Source organism: Oxyura jamaicensis, chromosome 11 (assembly GCF_011077185.1).
Source record: "Oxyura jamaicensis isolate SHBP4307 breed ruddy duck chromosome 11, BPBGC_Ojam_1.0, whole genome shotgun sequence".
Taxonomy (NCBI): Eukaryota; Metazoa; Chordata; class Aves; order Anseriformes; family Anatidae; genus Oxyura; species Oxyura jamaicensis.
This window is the reverse complement of record NC_048903.1, coordinates 4,326,226-4,350,578: the sequence shown is the minus strand read 5'-3', so window position 1 is coordinate 4,350,578 and position 24,353 is coordinate 4,326,226. Positions and strand designations below refer to the sequence as shown.

Genomic DNA, 24,353 nt, shown 5'->3' with positions numbered 1-24,353 from the left:
TGATGAAGTTGGTGCTGTGATGTTTTCCTTTCATTCCCAAATAGCAAATTTGTTCACTCATCATTATGAAGCCAGTAACTCTTGAGTGCACAGCGTCACTTAGCGTTTCATACCTTCGAGTCTCTTCTCTGCTGTAAAAGAGTAGATTTGCCAAGACAGTGACCTGCTTCCTGGCCATGTGGTCTCCTGCAAGGCAGTGACGTTTCAGTGTGAGGCTTCTCCGGGCATCCCGTCAATTTAGCAAAGGTGTCGTATCAGCATAAGCTCAAAGTATGTCATGTTTCCAGTCCTTTTTCCTTGGTGAGAGTAAAGTGCTGAATAAAACAGATTCAAAATAGACTCCTACAATGAGAAGAAAGTATCAGCAAGCCTATTATATTATATTAAAACAAACAAACAAACAAACAAAAACCACTATAAAGTATTTTATTTCCTGTCATGTGGGACTTGGTAAAAGGACACACAGGCAACTTCCACCAGCTTCTGGTGTTAATATTGTAAGGAGAGACAGGTAAGCAAAAATGGCAAGGAAGAGTCATCTAGATCTGTAAAAATACAACTAGTTTAATCATATAAGGCAACATATGCACTCAGAGAAGTTTACAAACAATTTGTAATGATAATCATGCAATCTGATCTATACACTCAGAAGAAGTAATCACTAGTAACACCTTACGGAGCAGAAAATAAGGCACAATCCAAGCAACAGTGTGCGTCTGCCTCTCACTTCTCTCTTTTGAGTATTTTTAGTTTCACTTAGCAAGATAAAACAAGCTGAAGATATAAAAACCTAATTAAAAGCAAAACCAAAATACTGATGTTTTACATCTGTTTGAGGCCCCAGCAGTTATGGTAAAGGAAATTGAGCAATCCTGAAGAATAAAATATTAAGGCACACATATTTCGGGTGGAACAGAGGGTGATTGATGCACTACAACTGTAATAGGGAACTGCGGGAGGTTGGTAAAGAAGGAAGTGTATGGAGATGAAACCGAGCATATTCAGAGGTAGACAAAAGTTCAGAGAGACCGGCTAAGTGTCTTTTGGAAGCTCATTTTTGGGAGCTTGATACTACGCCAGCTAAGAGGGAGCAATAATAACTGAATGAGCCCTAAGATACTTAGTATGAATTACAGCAATAGGCAAGAGGTATAGCTGACATACAGTGGGGCAAATTATGATGGCAGCTGAGGACCTTTGGGGCTCATAGGGCCTAGCAGATTTTTTAATTTCTGGTAATTCCTATAAAAACAAGCAAAAATTTTATTACGAGCCTTAAGTAGTAACTTTTTTTTCCACCAACAGTTAATTAAATCCATTATCTACATTATTACAGGGTGCATAAGGTGACCTGAGGGTTTTTTTCAGAGACTCTATAGCAGATATAATTTATGTGGTCATTCCAAAAATTTGGGATCAAATCTGCAAGCAATATCAAGCTCAAATTTCTCTTTCAGGCTGCTGTGTTTTAGCCCCTTGCAAGCTGCCTGGTATTTCCTACCTCTTGGTTATACTGTCCTGTTCGTGGCACTATGCCTACTACTTAAGGTTACTTTACTCTCATTAATTAGCCATAAGTTAATTTTGTTGCAAGCAGAATCTCTGATCTCATTATATTGTCTTTAAAGCTGAAGGCCTCAGATTTTCTTTTTTCCTTTGCTACCACTGTGAGAAGCATATTCTTTAACTTAAAGGACTGTGTCTCCGGGGACTGATTTGGTTGTCTTTGAAAAACTGACAGTTTGGGCAATCATAAAGCAATATTCACATATTTGTTCAAAGCTTACAAAATTCAGTGACTGGCTGTGGAATATGGGTCATGTCCTTAAAATAACCCGTGCTCCATGGATTGCTTTGCGATGGTACGCTGAAGAATTACTCTCACAGGCTGCCTGGCCTCATGGCTAAACACACAATCAAGTCAGTGGTAACATGGTGAAATCATTCTGCCTGCCCTGTGACATGCGAGTCTTCTGCTAGGGATAAGTGTGTGTTTTAGCTAATAGCTGTGACTCTCCTTGTTGTACTCCTTTATGGATTGTATAGCAGCCACATGTTTAAAAGTTTGTATACTGATCCGTGACTCCCGTGTAGTGCATTTGTGCTTTGGGATGTTATTTTCAGAATAGGTTGTTTTTTTTTTTATTTATTTAGGTTTTTAAGATAGATGGCCATTACAAGTACGTGGGAACAACAGTCACACTTGATATGTTGCATATACTATGAGTTTAATGTTTTTTCCATTGCACTTCGTTTCCCTAATGCTACCCGAGGTATTTCGAGACATATGCATCCCTGTCTTCTGTCTTTCAGAGTTAACTTCAACCCAAGCAATAAAATCTGGGTGCTTTTTAGAGCGTTAAATCTGGCGAGTGGAAATTTGTCGTGATGTCTTTCAGGACTACCAGGTGTGTGTCAGATAGCGGGGAAGTTGCTCCGCAGGTAACTCGAGTCTCTCTGAGCACGCCTGGTACACGAAGAAGCCATTTGTATCCCACTGAGTCCCGTAACGATGAGCACGGTGCTGAGATTTACACAAGTCCAATCTATGCAACTGATAAGATGGCTGCAGCAGGGTAGCAGCTGCATGACCCAAAGCACCGCTACTCATGCCTCAGAGGCTGTGGCACTAGTGGGGTTTTGGGGGTGGGTTTTTACCTTTTTTTTTTTTAAGCTGGGTCAAAGCTACTGTGAAGGGTGCATTTTATTAAAGTAGGCAGCTGGAAGGCAGTTAGGTGGAAGAGCTCAGGAAAGGAAACCAAGTTGCCTCTTGGGCATGCAGTGGAAACACTGGGTCAAAGGTAATGTATTGGCAAAGGTCCTGAATGTCTCTTTCCTTATATTACTTAGGGTTGCCCCAATGCTTTTAGACAGAATTATTGTCAATGGTATTGATTAGATGTTCTGATAATCTAGCAAGCTTCCTGATGTGTTAAATTTCCTTCTTTCACGTGGCTTTAAGTGTGGAAGAAGGATATGTAACTGCAGAAGTCTCAGTGGACACCACCAAAGTCTGACTGCTTGCCATCAGATTGTGCTGTGCATGCCAATTCCAATTAGTCATTTGCCAGTCGCTCTTAATACTTTCTAGCAATTCATCAAATCTGTGTATCCCTGCTAGCATACCGTGTGCGTCTAGAGTTTTATCTTACGTGATTGCACATCTTGGTATGAAAATGAAAAGCATCAATTTAAGCATGGATTAAAATTCCGCTGCTCTTCAAACACATTTTTAAGAGTGAACGTTTATACTCAAAAGTGGGGAAAGAAAACATGGACTCCAGCATAGCAAATTATCCACATAAAGCCATTTGTCAGCACAAGAGCAGAAGTGATGTTTGAACCTAGAAGTTAAAACTTAAAATGCGTTTTGAAGAAAACCTAACTTCACATAAGCTTCTGATTTCTTTTGCGTAGTCACACCGATATTAGTTTTATACATAAATTCCTACTACAGAAAATATTTTCAAGTTTTAAATCTACTTTAGTTTGTGTTCTGAAGCAGTGATAATGTGAGAGGAAGGGTGTGATTTTTCAAGACCTCATCCTTTTATCAGTGCGTGTTCACGTACGGTAACTTCAAGATATTCCCATTTTCCACCACCACAGCCATGGAAGAGCTGTTACTGCAGACAAGACCATCACTAGTTTTGTCCACGGGGCTCCCCTGACGTCCCACCAGATAACAGCTCCTCCCTTGCTGCCATCGTGGGGAGCAGCGGTGGGGCGGCCTGGCAGCTTTGTTGTAGTCAGTCAGAATGAGGCACACTGCGGCAAGAAAGGGGTTAACGATTGTATTCTTACTTCAGCAAACGCACAATAAAGAGCTAGATTAGCAGAAATGAAAAATTTATTGCAAAACTGCCGCAGTATTATGAAAAACAAAATGATTTCATTGAGCAGTAGTTCTGTTACTATAATCCTGACGATAAACTCCGTTACAATAATAATAGGAGAAAAACTAATTGCAGTGAGGACAGGACAAATCTTTTTTAATCCTCGTTGTCATCTCAACTAAATCCAAACCCATTTGTATTAACCTTTGCTGACAGAGTCACATGACGGACATAATTTCTTGTAATTTACCAGCAGTAGATCTAACCTTTCTTCATCAAATATTCATAAAGGCATGATTCTCAATGATTTTCTGTCTCTTTTCATATTTACAGCTTGTTGTCTTCTTCCTTTTTACTATAATTTGAACACAATTGAAGTCAGATGGAATTAAAGTTAAATTGCTTTAGTGGCTACGGTACCTGAAAGCAAAGAATAACTAATTGAAATTTCTTACAAGTAGGGATCATGCTGTACCCTGGTGTGCCTGCATTAAGCAGTCCAAATGTTCTTTCAAGGGAGGAAAAAGGAAAAAAAAAAAAAAAAAAGAAAAAGAAAAAGAAAAAAAAGAAATGGCATCCATTCTTTGTCACTTTCATAACTGTTTAAAGCATGTATGTGTCCTGTGCACCTGTATATACATAAAACCACACAGAATTGAAAATACAGCCTATGTGGTTTTATTGGATCCTTGCATAATGTATTTGAGTCATGAAAAGAAACACCGTGGGCTTGATTCCTTATTTAGGTATAAATAAGAATAACCACTGAAGTCAACTCAATTATGCTAGTGTAAAACTGATATAAAAGGTTGAAGCTAAATCAACTTAAGACCGTGTAGAAGTGGTACGAGACTTGTGCCATACATCTTTATTTATCTATGAGCTGTAGAATGCACTTCCAAGTCAATTTTTTTAATGAGGAAATAAGACTCATGTAATGCAAGTGTCTGGTGTAATGTCAAATATTAAATGGAAATGCATGCATTTAAAATACTGTAATGTGAAAAATTATCAGAAACATGTTATATATGAATTTTAAGATGAATAGGTGGTTGTTGTAAATGTTCTTTATAGTTCAGTATTACCGTGCTCATTCTCTCAGAATAGATCATGGAAAAGTGAAAACAATATAAATGATTTCAAACAAGCATAGCTTTAAAATGCAAAGCATACTTTGTCTTCATCAATTTGTTGTTATCGATTTGTCCAGTTTTGGGTGCATGCCAGCCCGTGACTGAGCTGCTGGGACCTTGCTCAACATCTTTCAGGTATGGCTGGCATTCTTTTTGTGAGCAATCCCTGCTGCCTGATGCGATGAGCTGCTGAGAGCCGTCAGCTCCCATCGATGTCACCGAGAAGTGACTGTTCAGCACCTTGTAGCATTAAATCTCTAGAGGACAGAGAGATCTAGAGGCTCCTAGGTAGTGAGATATTACTAAAGATTAGTGACAAAAATGTCTTAAAGTTACATTTGTCATAACTTATTCTAGTAGAAAAATGGAGAGGGTTCTGTTATTCGTGCCAGGTTCCTGTCTAGCAATGACCAGAAAAAGAGTACTGATTAAAAACACTTGCTTCTTTCCTCAAACCAGTTGTCATCAATGAAGGAGCGGATGAAGAGCGATTAAGTGACAGAGCACTTTCTGAGCTTTGAAGGAAGTGTTTTAAATTTGTTTCATCACAGCATTACATTTCTACACACCTGCAATCTATATTTCCTTGAGCTTTCTGTCCTGCTTTTTTCTTTACCTATTGCATCCATTGTAGGGTTGGATTCAGATTTAAAGGTCTGTGGTCTGTTATTGCCAAATTAAGAGAGAAGGTAATCTGATGGAAGGGCAGATCTGAAAACAAATAGTTGTGTGTGGAAGAGATGGTTACAATCCGGAGATTTTTTCTTTCCTTTTTCCATATCACCGTATTTTATTAGATTCCCTCAGAGTGGAAGATAAATGGAGCCTCTGGCTGAGGCATGAAGGGTTCTGCAGGATCTTAATGCGGCTGATTTCTCAAACATGGTAAAGACACAGAAGAAAACCACACAGGGTTCTTTCACATTTAATATTATGTATATAATTTGTTCTTTATAGTGAGCTGGTTATGTTTGAATAGGTTGAACCTCTTGCTCTTTAGGGAACACGAAGGAGGACTCTGTACAGGGAAACACACAGATGCATATACCGAAAGCTTGGTTTTAGTCTATTGGTGGTCTAAAGAGAGAGCTTTAAAGTGTCTGGCACATTGTTACAGGTTATTTCCAAGGTAGCTTACGTACTGGTGACATGTTCCTATCCCCTCATTTATGGCAGTCAAGAGGTGCAAGACAATTCCAAGTTACTATGGAAAAGTTACGTTCTTCTTTAGCAGATATGAGTCTTGACATTAAGTTTGAGTTTAGGCAGTCTTTGTATTTAAAGTTGTGATTATCGACATGATTATAATGCTTGTGGTAATTCCAATGGACAATAATGAACACAGTAATGAAAACTGTACAGAAATTCAAATTCAGTGCTGCAGATGAATCTCAGTTGCTGTAACTTGCAGATCTGTTCGTCCAGAAAGTGTGAACAGCAAGTTAGCAGTCTGCTGAAAACTTCAGTCCCTTCCATCAGTCCCTTAGCAAGGGCAGGAGGTTATTGGGACTAATCGAGTTGTTCTTCTGGTCTTGTGGGTATCCAGTGAGGCCTTACCATTTCCCAGGTGACCTTGGTCCTGTAATGCACTGTAAAGGACTGACTTTCTCCATTAATAGTTTGTTTGCAAGAGCTGGAAAGGTGACTTGTAATACAGCTGCTTTTTCCTTCCATAATGACGTTTTGAACAAGCAGATGATGTCCTTTGATTCAGTTTGACCTTGTATGTTATGGTCATTCCAGGATGCTTTAAGAGAAACTATGTAAATGAAGGGAAGCATGCAGTGGAATTGTTTTCTTATCTGGAATACATTTGAGAAATTACATGGAAATTTGTAATTATAGTTAAATATATGTGCATATGTACCTTTTGGCCAATTCTCCTTTCAGTTAAAAAGTAAGCTCATTAAAGAATGGATGTGTAAAAATTTGAACACCATTGTATTAAAGATTTTTATGTCAGCTGTTTTGACTTCTACAGCAAGTTCCTAAATTCTATTTTTTTATCCCTGTGCTAACTGCATGCTTTCCAGGCAGGAATCTTTTCTTGATTTGAAGATGTCAGAAATGAAGTCTGTTTCTGTAATAGTTTGTCCCAGTGTGTGATTGACTTCGTTGTAAAAAAACAGGCTATTCTGAATTTCTCTGGGCTCTATTTCAAACTCTGGCTTCCTCTGCTACAGTAGAGAGCTCTTTCATACAATGTATTTTCCTTCAGCCTATCAGTTTTAAATCTGATATGTAAAGCAAATTGTTTTAATCACAAATTTTCCACCAATCTCCACAGTCTCTTTTCTCTGCTCTCTTCAACGTACTTCTCAAAAGCAGGAAACAAAGCTATTCCCTTTTACTATCATATTAGTCTACCTAGTGAAAAGCAGAAGGAGTAGGTACTATACTAGGAATTCATTTGGAGTTGTCTGGGATATCTATGTTGTTTTCACATGCAGTGGTTTTGAGCACTGTCTCATCAGTTTTCCATCATCCTTCTCCCTATATTTGTGTATAGGTCTAAACAACATTTGGTCTTGATCACTAAATGACTTGGCAGCACTAAATCCTCTCCTCGCATTTTGTGCCATGCTATCAGTCTCTGTGCTATCTGCAGAAATTATCTGGTGGCGGATCATTCACATTTACTTTCCGAATACCGATTAGAACGTGACTAATACTGGCCACCGTGTCAGTCTGGAGGAATCCCTTATGAGGGTCACCACTGAGTAATGATCTCCCATTTATGTTTATCATCATGTTGTTAGCCATTACTTACTTCACGTAGTCTATGTTCTGTTGATGTTCGATGCTGCCTGGAAAAAAAAAAAAAAAAAAAAAAAGCTCATTCAGTAGCTGGAGTAAATCAACTCACACTATTTCTCCATAGTTCCTCCTGGTAGATGAGCTTGCCATCTTGAAAGGTTTGGCCAACAAGATTTGTTTTCCAGACGCACATACTTGTTGGCATGCTTTCAAACTTCTTATTATCTGTCAAACAAACCCTGAACCAGCTTTGCTACTGCCTAGTGATATGCTACAGGGCCTGTAAATACCTGGGTAACTCACATCCTCTGTCATGATAGTAGCATGAGGCTTTATAATTCAAATAATCCATATAATAATAAATAAAAATAATCTATAACAGGCTTTATACTTTCCAGGATTCTGTTTAAAATCAACATGGGGACACAGGCTTCTTCAGTCTGTTCCAAGTTAATTACGCGACCTAGTGCCAGACATTAATATGGCGAAGAGGCCTAGCTGCATGCAAAGGTGAATGTTCTTTGTTATTTCTGTTCTGAAGCAAGTTGAGAAAAAAAAAAAAAAAATAGTCTAAACTCTGCTAAAAGCATCCTGGCACAGTATAGACTTCCTCCAAGAGGGGGTTTTACATTGTGACAAGATTACTTGATTCCTAGAATAAAATACTTCATTGTTTCTGAATGAAAAGTATGAAAAGTAGACCGGAAAACAAGATTTTTTGACACCCCCCTCCAAATTTCCATAAAGCAAAGTTGCTTTCTTGAAGGTATTCTACCATTCCATTCAGATTGCAAATATACCTTGAAGTCTGGTACTTGATTAAAATGAAGAGACAAAGGTAAATGAACTGTTGTGAAGTAAGTGAAATGTTGTGTCTTGTCAGAGGGGGTGGGAGTTGGGGAAGAAGGGCCTGGGGCAGGTCTCAAGGACTTCAGAAGAGCCTGCGGTTACAGGATGCTTTCACCGGTGTTTCACTCTGGCTAGGCAGACAAGCCAAGATAAGTAAACCAAGGCTGGTAAAGTCATTAAGGCTTGAAAATGGAGATCAAACTGATATCTTCTAAAAGCAAGTAGCTAACCCAGGCCTGTCACTGTTTGGGCAGGATGCGTATGAAAGGATTGCGTTTAGATGTTTTCAAGGAGAAACTAAAAGAAAGCAGCAGTGTTCTGCAAGCTCAATAGCAGTGAAAAGCTAGAAAAGCTAACGTGAAAGTGGAAAGGACAAACTCTGAAAGCAAAGGTCTAAGAAAATGGGCTTTTCCTCTTGCTAAGGAATTTTTTTATCATCCCTAGATGCTCTCACAATAAACAGGAGAGCATGTGAAATTTCCCTGTAGAGCCGCATGTATTTGAGAAATACAAACTACAAATTAACAACAACTCAGGAGGACTTAGGAAAGGAAACAAGAAGAAAGAATGTCTCCTGTTTGCACCAAAAAGAGGGGGATGGTGTAGCTATTGTCATTAAAACAGGATAGAGTAACAGCATTTCAGCAAAGAAGATGAATGTATACTTTGCAGTTTAGATCAGTACAATCAAAATATTATTTGAAACAACAAACTAAGCAGGAGGAATATTAGGTCTGTTGCATGCTCAGGGAAGTAGAAGGGAAGATTTCATCAGCAGTTCATTGGAAGGAAGGGCTAATGTAGCTCAGATGGCAAGCAATAAAGTAGGGAAAATGGAGTCTGAAAAACAACATTCATAGACAAAATGGAATGGGGAAGGCCAAGAGCATTTTTCAGGAAGTTCAAATAACTGTTCTCTAGCAGGCATAGAACAAAGGAAGACAAAACAGCAGGTCTCCTGTGAGAGTAGTGAGATGGACACTTCAGTACGTGTATCTTCATTTCCCATGAATCTGCACAAAGCACAGACGGATGGACAGCTTATGGCACCGAACAGAAGACTTCTCTTTCCTGAGGCTCAAAAAATTATGCCGTTACCCACATAATTGAAACGTGACAGTGTGGCTACTATGCAGATGACTTGGCAGAAATCTCTGGAAAGTACTGCTAGTACATTATCATAGACCTACCTTAGTTCAAATAACACATGGAAGATGCATGCCCAGTGCACAGTGATTTACAGAGAACAGGGCAGTGCAGTGCAGTGACGAGAGAAGGGACCAGGGCAGGGATGGGGTGGCCACCTCAAGGTCCTAAGACATGTTGCAGTTAATCATGTATGTATATGAGGCTGCGCATCGAGCAGTGATGTTGTGATCCTCTCTAGGGATCCTGCACAGGGAAGCTTTTAAACTTATGCTGAACTTGAAATTTATTTGCAAGTTCCACTGAGCTAAATGAAATTTAAATATGTGACTATGCATTTTGCTCGGTCCTGATAGAAGATTGAATCAGGCCCTTAATCATCTAATGCAAGCGGTCTTTGGAGTTCTGATTTGATAGTTTAAGAGGAATTATATGACGGAATAACGTAAGAGTAGCATTGCAGGTCAGTTGGCACAGCAGATGTCAGCTTTGCTCATTAACAAATTTTAGGTTTTGTAAATATTTTACAATGAAGGATTAATCAAGAGAAAGAACACAACCATTTAAGGATGAGTTTGAATTGTGCCTTGCAAATATCCACAATATAACACATCCGAACTGCTCTTATGACACTGGCTCTTATGACATATACTTTATTATCATTAGAGTGTTCCCTATGGCAATAACTTCATCCAGAGAGAATTTCAAGAGTAGTTGCATTATCTATTGAAAAGCAATTTTTTTTAGTTTCTATTCAGGCAAGGTAGTTTTAAGAATAACTCTGAAGTTTACTCCGAAGGCCATTTTAATCGTCTGTAGATCTTACGATATTATGTTACCTTCTTTCGTTTGGAACTCACGGCGTAAGAAAGAAATAGAATGACATAAATTGGATGTTAGAAGAGTTCTGAAGGTAGACATCAGAAGAATTCAAGAGTAAGAAGAGAACTCAGAATTATTTGTTATTTTCCATCCTAGAAAGAGAACAAAGCATCAAAAACATCAGCAGTGAAAGAAAGCTCAGTCAGAACTATATTATCATAACATATAAAACAAGTGATCTGGCACCACCAAAAGGTGTAAAGCCTGAGTTTGTGTCTTAAAATCATTGATATTATGATCAGAAAGGTTCTTTACACCATAGAAAAATAATATGAAGAGCTGTATGCATTTGTTGTAATAGACATTTTAGGTTTTACCTGCTATTAGCATTTTGATACTAAGTTGTGCTCACTTGGGTGAAAAAATCTTCACAATGTTGAGAGAATTGAGATCTACTGATAGGATGTTATAGAACGAGATCCTGCACTTTTTTTTTTTTTTTTTTTCAAGTACTCATGGAAATAATGCCTAGTTTGAATAGATTTGAGATGTAGACCAAGAATATGTAGACTTGTCACATACTTCATAATGTACTCTAAGGAGAAGCATCCTAAATGCTCCCAAGCTCTTTGGCATTCCACTAAGAATGAAGCCATCAGCAAGTTTCAGTGGTAATGAGACTCTCAACTGAGATGGGAATTATTTTTTCTGCATCTTGTCTCTCTCACTTATTATAATATACAATAAGCAGCTACTGTCATTCCCCTGTATGATCACTGGTTACTTATCATTTGCACTGATTTCAGGGGAAGTTGCCAATTTAGGATGAGATTTCTCTAGCAGACTCCGCTTATTCTTCATTGTCACTGTATGATTTTTATTCATGTCTGGATGTACTGTAGCATTTCCTGGGCTATCAAGCCTATTTCCCTTTCAATACTGGAGTTTTCTTAGTGGTGTATTTTCTAGTGATTTATCCATACTATATCACGGAATAAAGCAGCAGTTGTGGAGAAAATCTGCAGTGATCCAAATGTGATTAGTTACCCGAGGTGTTTTTTTTTTTAATTCCAGAAGTTGATTCCTATTTTTGAGTTTCTCTGCCTTTCTTGTGTCTGTTCTCTCATTTCCCTACCATTTCTTCCCTTCTGCTTCTGCCTCGTGTTGACCTGAAGGAAACTGTGCTTTAGTGCATAGGATCCCATTGCTCTTACCATATTGGTTCCAATGTTTGTTGTAAACATCCTGGTTGCAGACTACAGCATGGTGCATTACACGGGAAGGCAGTGAGTTCTGTTGTACAGTGAGCATTTTTTTCATTTTGTTCCGTAAGCCACAAAGGAGTTCAAGGCCATGTCTCATGGTAGGAGGAAGACATGAAAATGTGGTGTAAGCTCTTCTTGTATATGTGTGCATGTGTGTATGTCTGCAGATGTAGAGATGTATGTATGTATGCATGCATATTTCTATCACAAGTTGTAGTTCTTCGTTTCTCTCTGGAAATAGGGAGTTACTCTTCTGGTGGTTAGGCTTTCCCATATGGTGCTTGCTATCTGTCTATTGCAGTTCCCTTTTGGTTAATGAAACATGGAAATTCCCTGAAACGCACCAAAGCTAGTGAGAGCTGCATGTTAGTAAGGCTGAGAGCAGCTGGGCACCACAGGTCCTGGGGGAGGATGTCTGTTTGGTGTCACTCTCCCTAATAACCTCGTATCAGCAATGAACTGTTTGGTGTCAAACCATGTGCAGAGTCCTTTTGCCACAGTAGTTACTAGGAATATCCAAGGTCTGCTGTTCCCTTTTGCTCCCAGGTAGTGCCCCTTCTCTGTTACCCTTCCCGTGGCCCTAATGGAGGAGATGGGATTTTGAGGATGGGTGGTGTTAGGAGCTTGCAGAGTGTCACAGGAAGCACTTAGAGCTGAAAGGATTACATGGGTTTGATGCTGAAAAGATACAGCCCATTTCTATCCAGCCTGATTTACGTATCAAGTAATATGGTTACTGCTGCTTGCATTCAGTCCTGCTGCTTTTGATTTTACTTTGCACCTGTAACAAATAGGGATTTGTCATACAGTAGTTGATTTTTATTAACATGAAAATTAGTCTCGTGGAGAAATGCACTATCAACAAGGAAAATGTTTTATCTTGCTTGCAGAAGGCAGTCTTCAAACCCTGAAGATCATGAAAAAATTAGACTGCCTTCTTTAGATGGGGGACATTAAATGGCAGCCCATCCTCCTGCAGTGTCCTCTGAAAGCATGCTACGCTTACATTTCTCCTTGGCTGTATGACCTCCACGTAAAAGGAGTGCAAAGATAAAGTGAGACTGTAAACGATGCTGGAAGCATCATTAACTTTTTGTGTGGCATTCGTTTGGAAAATATGGTGTCTTTAGAAAAATGTGCCATATGCATGGCTCAGCCCCAAATCTTCCAGCAGTCTAATACTGGCAAGGGAGGGCATCTGTAATCCCCGGGGAAGCAGTCTGTTGAGACTTCCTTTTCTCCTCTTTGTTGATTTTTATTTCCATTTCCTTTTCGTCTCTCTTTCTCAGTCACTTAACGCCGTTCTGCACAACAGAGGGGAGCATCTGGCCCTAAGTAAACACCCAATAAAGTAAGTGGGGGAAGTTCACAGCTCCCTTAGTGCCATTGTGTCTGGCTGGCTGGCTGTGGACCCAACATGATAACCATGCATCGATTTACATTGTCCAGACTATCTTCACAACCAGAAGTGTTAGAAACCTTATTTTAATAGAAGCTTAGATTCTGGAGAATAGTGTAAAACCTCTCCAAAGGCTCCTGATCAGCAATTCCATCTGTGTTTCTGCAAATGTAGAGGAACAATGCCCCAGCTGATTATGCAAACAGAATGAAAATAGTTATTTTAAAAGTGCATAAAATCAATACTTTGGGGACAACAAGTCAGCTGTGTTTATACTCAGAGTACAGCAGACATTTTGTTTCTTTGTCTGAAAAAATCATAGGAAAGCGACGATCGCAAGTGGAATAAAACAGCCGATCATACAGTGTAACGGAGGGAACATCAGACACCTCAGCAAAGGCTTAGAGCATTTTAGGTTCCTTTTGAGAGAATCTAAATTATATTGAGGCTGAGATATTTCTATGTTGTTTGAAGTCAAAGCCAAATATTTTCAGCACAGAGGGAATAACCCAAATCCCGTTGCTGATAATGAAAAGTTTATAGCTAAATCCATGTCTGTGGTGCTGAAAATTTCCTCCTAAATGCTGTCTCTTTTGGACTGATGGGATTATTTGTAAGTATTGGTATGAAGGTGTGCGTACATAAATATGCATAAACATGCTCCTCATGCAGTCAGGGTACGTTGCCTCTGTACATATTATTCTAAAAATAGGAAACAAAAGCATCTGAGAAACAGGGCTGAAAGAGAACAATTTGAAGACCTATAGGTTAAAATGGATTAAACCTCATCTTTCAGCAAATGCTGTGTTATTTATTCAGAGTTTCTCTGGGGAATTTCCCTACCCCCTACACTTTATAGAGAGTAGTGATATTTCTTAATTAAAAGATCAAACAAACACGGAATGGAGACTGCCCCCCACAGCTATTTTCTGGTGGGAATAGGAGGTACTCTGATTGTCTCATGGACAATTTCTAGGTCTGTGGGACCGAGGCCACAAAGGAAAGGAAATGCTGTCTGGGGAAGTCAACTTTTCATCGCTCACCCTAAGCCAGCACTGCACTGGGTGGCTCTGCTGTTCCTGCAGTGCCATATCCTAGGAATTCCCCTTTGGTAGGGTAGAGTTGGTGGACATGATGAGGAAGGTGTCTGATAATCTCATCTTTTGGGTAGATTTCTCTGTTGATTTGCCCACAGTGGAGATGCAGTTGGAGTCCACCAGTGTGTTGGTTGCTGTTACTTCAACATTCAAAGGGTACTACCAGGATGTGCTTTTCCCGTATTTAGATTAATTAGAATTTGAGTAAAAGTAGAAACACGGGCATTTTCAAGTGGCATTTTCAAGTTCACTTCACTGTCACTTAAGCCTCTTTAGTGTCAGGTTCATTTCTCTCTCTCCCACCTCTCTGTGGAACAGGAAAACACTCTCTGCAGGCTGAAAGATGGATTCTGCTGTAGATTCGCTTTGCAGAAGTACACACAAGGGTAATGCTGACAGATTTCAGCCTGTCCTACCAGGTCACCAATGATGCCTCAGGATATTTCGGCAGGGTCCTCATTGCAGTGAAATGAGTGACTTTGGGGGCATAAAGCTCTTGTATGCCCTTGACTGTAAAATTTGGTTCTGTGCTAAGGACCAAGTGCATCAGTAATGCAAATCATTATCAGCTTTTGAAAGAAGGCAGGATCGACCTTGTAACGTGCCATCATGTTTGTACTTGAGTATTTGTGCAGCTGATCCTAAGTTTTTCCAAGGATTAAAATTTAACTGATACTGCCTCCATCCCTTCCTAAATCTGGCATTCTCTTTTCTGTATCTGGAAACTAACTCATGTTGTCAATTCTGTCCCTTCTACAAATGCAATTCCTGTTCTCAGCCATTACATCTGGCTGGGCTCACTCTTGTTACAGCACATGAAAGAGCATCAGCAGTGGCTTAATATGAGTGGGACAGACTATTTGGGTATACACTGGGGATTAGACATTCAAAAGAGTAAGCTCAGTGCTCTTTCCATCTGGCCACTTCATTTCACTGCCTGTTTGGGACCAGTACTTCTGAAATCTGCTTTGCAAAGTCAAATATTGATGTCATTTTATTTGTTCTTAAAAGACAGTAAACCTTAAAAGGTTTTAGTTGCGCAGAGCCACAATACGACAGGCATGGAACAACTGAAATGTAAATCTCATGTCTTGGGTCAGATCTCCATAAAAGTACTCCTGGGAGAGCACAGCAGTGGAGAGCACATACAGCTGATCTGGGCGGGATCCGTGCAGAAGAAAGGTGCCAGTGCCAAAATGGCTGCGTGCATTTTGCCCCTGATGGAAGAGCTGCCATTTCTTCAGCTGTGTTTGTTTTCAGGGTTCTTCTTTGTTGTTTGTTTGTTTGTTTGTTTGTTTCATGTGTCTGTTCTCATGAATGGCCAGGCAAGCTACCTTATCCATCTGTGAAACCACAACATTTCTGCAGTTGCTCTCAGCCTGGTGCAGCATAGCTCTGGAATCCAACCCTGGGTGCCCCAAAGCTCTAGCGGGGTTGCTTCATATATGACAGATAGCATCACCCCAGCATTTGACCCCCGTATTGTTCCAGGGGGGGTCAGGTAGGAGCAATGCAGGCTTGGGGTGCCCCTCTCCTGCAGCTGGTGTCAGAGGTCAGTCAGCCCCCTCACTGGTCAGCTGCCCAAATTCCCCGTTCATCACCACCAGCATGTAACGGACGTGCTGACAAATAGAGCTAGGTAAAAAAAAATGTTCTCAACAGGCTACCTGATGGCCTTAAACCTTAATTAGTGGTTAGAAATTTGCACTTGTCACCAGCTTCTGTGACCAGGCAGGTGCCTGGAGTAGAAAAAAAAGACTAAGGCGTATTGTAATTTCTGAAATTGCTAAGCTGTAATGGGCATCCACCTGGAAAGCAGCTGCTTTTCACATCCCCCCCCCCCCCCCCCCCATTCCATTTTATCAGCAGTGACATTTGTCCTTACACCTTTTAATTTTTTATGAAGATAAATGAAAGTTCGGTTCTTCAATAACAGGGGTGACTTTTTCAATCCTTTTTAGAGACTTTATCTCAATATCCTATCCATGTCCAAAGGTGAAGGAGAATATGTATTTACAGCATCAATTTGAGGCTTTACTTCACAGTTTCTCCATTCTTTTTGAGCACTGCAGTTTGATGAACCAGTTTTGTTTTGTTTTGTTTTGTTTTTCCTCTGTGGCAACTTAGAAGTTACAGGACATCACATCTTGTGATAGCTTATTTTATTAGCTGAATTATAATGCCAGTAATTTCTCAACTGTTGTGTGTTAAATATATATATATGCCTTGCTAAATTATACTTTGAGATTATACTTTGAGAAACTATATTCAGCCTGTTGAATTTTTGCACATTTTCTTTTAAAAAATAACATGTTTTTATTATTATCCTTACTAGCTCATGTCTGTTGTGAGTGGTTTCTAGGAAAGGATTTGGATTGTAGTGTGGGTCTTCTTGAAATGCCTGGAAGTTTCAACTTTGACTTAAGTGCTTACAGCATTTAATTGTGATGCATTCAGCAGCAGTGAATTTGTCATACCTGTGAATGAGATGCACTATTTAAAAAAAAAAAAAAAATCAAGGCTAACACATTTGGGCAGTTGTTCTCATGTATCTAACCTCTTATTTTCTCTGTTCTTTGCATAAGAAGTCAGGTAGCTGAGAGTGCAGTTTTCCCTTGCATGAGCTTTAGCAACTAAGAATATGAGCTTGCAATGACATAGGATAATCCTAATATTGAGATTAGAGTAACTACACATAATTTGCATAAAAATTTCTCGGGTAAGGAAAGGAAGAAGAAGTAAAAATCCAAATTTGCAAGCAAAAGTCTATGTACCATGCCCCTTACTATTAGGATTTGTGGTCACACAGAAGAGCTCTGTGTTGGAATGGCAATAACCTGTGTTTGAGCAGAGCCACATTTGCAAAGTCATTGTGAATCTTCAAAATGGAAGATGCTGTCTAAAGAAACGATGCCTTACTCTGAGCAGCATCCATGTTAGCGATGTCGTATCATTTTAGCCAGTGTTGGTGTGGGATTAATGAATGCGTTTGTCTCAGTAGGGTGATCCACGACCTGTTTGTGCCTGGGCCATTGTTTTAAAAATATTCTGAATTTCTGCATAACAGCTCAATCACACCTTTACTCTAGCAAGATTGGAGGGAGAAGTAACTCCCATATGAAACATAACATCAGGAATGCTGGAATAAGCATGAGGGGGAAAATGGGTACTTTTGTACCTAGGCAGCACGTATCTCCTCCTCCCTTTCTGACCATACGTGGATGGGGAAGGCAGCCAGGCCTGCGTTCCTTGACGTGGAGGACCTTGTGAAGTTCCCCGTGCTCTGCCTTGCAGCTAAATCAGTACCATCGAGAAGACGGGAGATGCAGATCATGTCTTCACTCCTAACATGCCTTTGCAGTCTGAGCCACAAATTGACCCCTATTGATCTGATTTGACTACACTTCTGTGGAGCAGACAAACAGTGCGGTGGAATCCAGGATCCTAGATAATAATTCTTATTTGTGTTAATCGCAGGCATCAGCAGAACCCAAAGGCTCCTTCTGGCTTGTATGCACTCCTGTTCCTGCCATTGGTGCGAAAAAGCATCTGCTCTGAGGAAAGAGTGTTTTAAGTATATTGATACTTGATACTAAATAGTTGCAAAACTTAGCCCTTAGAAAGAAGTCTGTTTTTCAGATCAATGGCTCACGCATTACTGTAAAATCTATTGATTAAAAACAAAGCATAATGTTAGTCATTTAGTCAGTAGAGTGATGCAATAGTGAAATAAATTTATCCTTTGACTTTTGCATTAACCTTTTATTGACTGCTTGCATACTCGTAATTAACACACACTTTAGCTAGCTTGGTTAATTTTAGTATCGTGATCAGTGTCCTCTGATGTAGCTGACACCCTGATCATCCAAGTGTCAGTGCAGCCCAAGGGACCATAACCAGGCAGCTGTCTGTGCCAGTGAGCATACACCTGCCTCGGGGAAAGTAGCCACCTTGCAGGGGAAGGAGTCAGACCTTGTCACACCAATGCCTGCCATGACTTATGTTAATATTCCGCTGTTGGTAAACGTGAATGAGCAAAGTCCATTTGACAAACATGAACAATAAGGGGATCAAAAGCCTGTGAAGATTACGTGGGAGAGAATGTACACAGCAACAGTAGCCCGTTGTTCCATCAAAACGGGCTTTTTGCGTTGGGACTGGCACAGGTTTTGATTGGTTTAGCAAGAAACCAATCCTGCACACCTCTAGACATACAAATCATGCTTTTCTGATATGTTGGCAAACTTGTATTATCGAGGTGTTAGAGCTAAATTGCTCAGAAATATGTCATGGCAGTTTTCCGTACTCCTCTTTATTTGACATCTTTTCTTCCACGTCTCAGAGCGTGTGGCATTTCCACTCTTAACACATTTTGTACATAAAATATACAAGCATTAAATTTACTTTCTTTTGAAGGCTTGACTTCATTAACAACTCAAATAACAGTTTTTAAATAACAAATAATATTTTAAATCTTGTTACTTTCCCACTGCCACCATACTTTGATGACTGCGGTGTTTCCCACATGGACCCTCATCTATTCCTTTGTATTTGGGAAAGGACAGGAATTCTGGCTGTTCTGAGTTATCATTGCTAACCCGAGTTAGCAGTGATTTTAAATAACTGCAATTTTCAAGTGCCTTTGATTGCTCGGCTTCGGCTGAAAATTTTGCTATCGTTTTACAGAATCTCCAGGTCTTTAACTCTGCTACAAATTAAAGAGCACTGTAGGAGCAAGTTCTCCCACAATTGTGCAGAAACTTATTAAGAACAATAGTAAAATACATCCACCTGGAAAGGACTGTTCTTGCATGCTAACTCCCAGTCAGAGGGTCAGCACATATCTGGGTGAGTGCGTTCAGGCTCGTGGGTGCAGTTCCGGAGGACTGCGTGACAGCTGGGCAGCTGAAGTACCGACTGCTTAGACACCAGCCCTGTGCCTCTGAACATGAGCAACCTGCAGTGACTTTAATGTCGGTGGGTCCTGCACAGGGACTGCGATTTTGGTCAGAGCAGGTGACTCGCAGAATGCAAAAATGTCACATTCACTGCTGTTCGTGCTAGTGATGTAAAGCAAAACATTAGAAATGCTCTAGAGAAAGACAGAGGAGCTGTGGGATTGCAGAATTTGGAGTATTAAGGCACTGGTCCCCTTTTTTGCACTTTTGCAGCATACTGATACATTTGTCATCAGACTTGCACAGGGAGTCCAAGGACCTGACACTTCCATCCCTGCAATCCCTCACCTGGAATATATGGCTAACACGTCCCAAGTGCATGGTCGCTGAGAGTTAGGGCACACACGTAGCTGTGGGGTGGCCTTTTGAAGATGGCTCTGCAAGAAAACCAGAGAAGGGAAAGGAGTGGCTGGAAGAGCTGCTCATGGGCTGCCCACTCACAGCATCGTTAGTGACTTCAGACACATTTACAGTGACAAATGCCCAAATCCCAAAGGTGAGGGAAAAGCTGGCCAAGCAGTTTGTGAAAGAGAGTGAGGGGAAAAAAGAGACATTAAAGGTAAAAAGGAAAAGGGGATAAAAAAAAAAAAAAAAAAAAAAAAAAAAAGGAGGCCTTAAATGGCGAAGGTGGTGTTTTTCCTCTCAATGAAAATTCTTTTGTTAATAGCAAATGAGTGAGAGAGAGAATGTTAATTATTATAAATTGAGTTTTGCAGACCACATAATATGCCTGCAGTATTTACCAGCTGAGCTTCTTGATTTGTCATCTGCAATAATCTGTACATGGTTAATTTATCCACTCTTAGATTGAAATGCTTAGACTGGAGTATCTTATACCACCCAGCAAATTGAGCGTATTATTTTATGCCAAGACAGAAAATAAAGCAAGATTTTAAAAGCCTTATAGAGCTATGCTGTAATTAGTTTCAGCTTTCCCTGCATATTAATTTTCTCCTGTTCCTTTATATAATTTGGAAAATGTCTCCAGAACATGATGGCACAATCAGTTAAGTACCTCTCAGAACTCATACACTAAACTGCATTTGCTCTAACAACTATTATAAAGCAGCCTGCAAAACAAATCCTCTGTTATTCTGTACAGTGCAGCTTATCAATGCAAACAGTTTAATATTTATGCTAAGAGGATTGTCAGAAGTAGCTTCTGTTCCTTTAATTCTTGTTTTAAATAAATAATGAGAACATTTAAACACATTACTCTTCCCAGGGCCCTGAGGTCGGCTAATCTTATTATTTATGAAGTGATGTGCTACATAATAGTACTTAGTGCATGTTAACAGATGCTATTATCAGGGGCTGATGTGGAGAGCCGAAGATATATTGGAATGTTATGTGTTAATACTGTCCTTGCAGTGTAATGTACGATGGATTGAGTGCCCAGGATGCTGCTGCAGCAATTAACCACACACCAACATGGGTGTAAAGCTGAAGTATGTTTTCTCAGGGGTATTACACTGCCATTAATAATTCCCAAGAGACATCTTCCACTTGGAAACAGTCTCTTCCAGAAGGCCAGTGGTGTAGGCAAGGAAGTTACAGGTGTCAGTACTTTTAGAGTTCATTTTACAGGGATGAAAGCCACATATATATGTTTAAAAAAAAACTTTTAAATCATCAAAACAACTCTATTGTATAGAAACATAAAGTATAGCCATTATTGAAAATATCTTAAAAGAGATAGAAGCTTATTTCTGGGATTTGCTTCCTGTATCCTTGAAGAAGTGCATTGACCTGCAGTATATACTGAAATTATAACGTGTAGCATTTTTCTTTGTCTTGTCCCACTCCAAACGTTAACTAATTAATCATCAACATGCAAATTGTTTGAGGGGATGTGAAAAAAAGAGGGGGGAGAAATCCTCATTGGAGTGTGACAATTTTTTTGATGCAACACATTATATTAGAGCCTAATCTTAAGGGATGTGATGGTTGCCACTTAAAAACTTCCCTCTGCAGGCTGCAGTTCAGTTGAATATTATAATTAGACTTCAGTAGTATTGATGAATAATCCATTTAATAAAAAACACTGTAATTTAAACATTTTCTCAGGGGACTAACATACACTACCCTCTTAATTTAATTTTATTGAAGATTTGCCCACCTATTCATCATTGGAAGTTGTTATTAACCTCCATTTCCATTTATCTTTATAGAATTTTCTTGTTTTATATTGCCTTTTTCAGAGCTAAGCAGGTTGATACACTTGTAAATCTCCAGAATCTACAAAGCTAGTCCGGCTTCTTTAATATTGTTTAATCTATCCCCCCTGACCTTAATGCAGTAAATTCAGTTTAATCTTTCTCAATAATCTAGTAAGATGTTGGAAACCGGCAAACATTTAAATCTGATAATGGTTTAATCACATACTTTAAATAACAGCTGAGATAATGAAAAAATAATTTACCATATAAAGGTACACTAACTGAGTTTCCTCTGTGATTGGCTTTTGAGAAATCCCTATAGAAAATACAAAGCCTACAACAGAATTCAACTTCACTATAACTGAACAACGCATTTGGTCAGATGATGTGTTTTTTTATTTTCATTGCTCTCTGTAAGTTAATGCACAAATGTATCCTTGCTGAGTGTTTGATTTCTTGATATGGTTTCTTGATGTAACTTTACTTAAGTAGTTCTGCTTACTTTTCATTTCAGGTGCCAGTCAGAAGCAGCAGAGAGCTTGCCAGAAGACGAGAAACCGGAATGCCACCCCTTTTGGACAAATGATGAATGTAATATGCCTCTGCCATATGATCTTGAGGAAGTAATAGCTCAACTCCAAAATCTTGTTCAGTAGGTAGAATATCAGGTGACCTTCCAGCCTAGAATTATTAATGCTCATCATTTGAAGTAAGTTTTTAGTTAGAATAAATCTTTTCATCTCTATGATTCCTCAGTTATGTGTTGGCTTATGTGTCAGTGCAGATTTTACTGCTCTCCACACAGTACCTTAGTTACTGTCTCACAACAAAACTGACCAGGCACCAAAACTACAGAAAGAGTTGGCTTTTAAGATGTGAAGTCCAGAACACGAGCCTCTGTTCTTTCCTCTTCATTCAAATCCCCATTGATCCTATAACCCATGGATAGTTGTGTTTCCACAAGTTCCCCAGACATCTACGTTTTAGCTTGCATGAGTGCCTAGAACTGCCTCTGGCTCAGCAGTTTGAACAACAGAAGGCATAGCTCACACCTGTGACAAAGCAGAATTCATGCTGGGCATCCTAACGAGAGGCCAGCTCGGAGCGAGCCTGCACGCAATATGGTGACATCTTTATCCAGTAATGTCGGCAGAGGTAGAGGAAATGGTGGAGAAAGTCCTTTATGGAATGGCTCCTTGTCACAGCCTTTGTAAAACTGAGGAATTTGTGAAGGAGCATCCTGACATAGATACTAAGCCTTTTTTGCTGTTTTTCATCATGGCAATTGTATGGTATTTTTTGTATTTTTGTCCGAAATGGGTTTTGGAGATCATGAGCATGATGCTGTTATTAAGTCAGCTTCTCATGGCACCTGTCATCTCAGGGTGTGAAGCACTCCCAAGTACTAAACCTTTCATATACAAAATGGCATTATATTGTGTGTGTGGAAGATCTGACGTGTCCATTATTAGACCTAAGGTGCATCCTCATAGTCTGGGTTTTGGGCAAGCTAGGCTTGCCTGCTGGTCTCATCCCCACACAATTTTACTTGCCTGTATGGCTTTATCAAGAACAACTGACAATGTTTGTCCTGGTGGCTGGGTTTTAAAAAACTTTCCAAACTAGGGACTTCCTACCTGGACCCAGAGGGCATAGGCCTCTGAAAGACAGTGCTCACAGGTTAGTCCGAGGGGTGCACAGCTCTGCTGTGGCAGGACAGCTTACAGTTTGTCTTTTAGATGCTTCCAGGAAATTGGAAGATGTGGATTTGCACCTTTTCGGCCTAAGAACGTAAATCTGCTGTCTCCTATTCCTGGTTTGTGCTCTAACAGATGCATAACTACATCTTCCTTCCTTTAGGAAGAATGGCGTGATCCGTCATTTGTACCTCTCAGAAGGGCCTTTGAGGCCTACACACAGGGGGAGATTTCCAACATGTAGCAGTATCTCCTGGGTTCCCTGGAACTCAGAATTCCTTTCCTAACCTTTACTTTGTTTCTGCCTTTTGTGAATCCTACTCTGAGGCCAGGTTTCCCAGTGCCTTGTCCAAAGAGCCATGGGTTTCCCTTTTTGGGTCAGGTCCCCTGACAAAATAGATTTAGGTTGTGTGATAGAGGACATGGCAACATCTATGATGATCTAGCCATAAGAACAAATCCAGAAGACTATGAGAAATGCAGCTGCTGTGATCTGGTTTGTAATAAAATGCCATAAAAATAACAATTCTGTGTTGGATAATGTCCTGAATGAGAGATTTTTCATTTGGTTAAGTCAGTATTCTTACTTGAGCTGGTGTGTGCCTTTTCCTTCATCATAAAAAGCAGAAGAAAATTATATTACAGTAAAACAGCACTCAGTCTGTATTACCACTAATATATATATATATATATATATATATATATATATATATATATATAGTAAGACTCAGAGCTTGACATTGCCACCAAGAAATGCAATACATCTCCTGTGTTAATCTCCTGTTTAAAATCACTGCTGGGGCCAGGCTTACCCAGAGCATACCAGGATACTCTGTTGGCAAAGCGTTCTGTGCGTGGATGAGTACTGCTGAAAACTCTGCTTTTGACAGTGTAACATATGCCAGACCTCCCTGCAGCTAAAGAAGCTGTGCCAGCAAAAATTCAGTTTTAGTGGTATAAAACTGCGTCCACACCTACCAGCTTTTGCCAGGACAATTATATCAAGTAGAGGTTGTGCCTCTTGACACCTTTGACACAGCTATGCCAGCAGAAGTATAAAGGTCTGGACCGAGTGTTTTCATTGTATTCCTGCACTTCTGCTAAAGCTGTTAGCCACCGTATAGAAAGCAAAGACTCTTTGAAAAATAAATTATTTAAATTAGGTTTGATTGTATTATAACTGTAATCCACACATCTATGTGTTGTCTCATGTGCCACAGATCTGTTGACATTTG

At 39.7% G+C, this 24,353-nt stretch overlaps 1 protein-coding gene across 3 annotated transcripts in view; it reads left to right on the top strand.

Moving 5' to 3' along the window:
* FTO (FTO alpha-ketoglutarate dependent dioxygenase) overlaps positions 1–23,794 on the top strand; it is a 244,272-nt gene extending 220,478 nt beyond the window's left edge. Inside the window, exon 9 of one of the 3 annotated variants that reach the window (XM_035336521.1) lies at positions 21,936–23,794. In XM_035336521.1, the coding sequence (XP_035192412.1) occupies positions 21,936–22,077 (142 nt within the window). In that variant the 3' untranslated portion in view covers positions 22,078–23,794. Of the gene's footprint in view, positions 1–13,097; positions 13,160–21,935 lie in introns of those variants that run through there. The other 2 variants (XM_035336523.1, XM_035336524.1) reach the window with 2 other exon arrangements.
* The last annotated feature ends 559 nt before the right edge of the window (positions 23,795–24,353 follow it).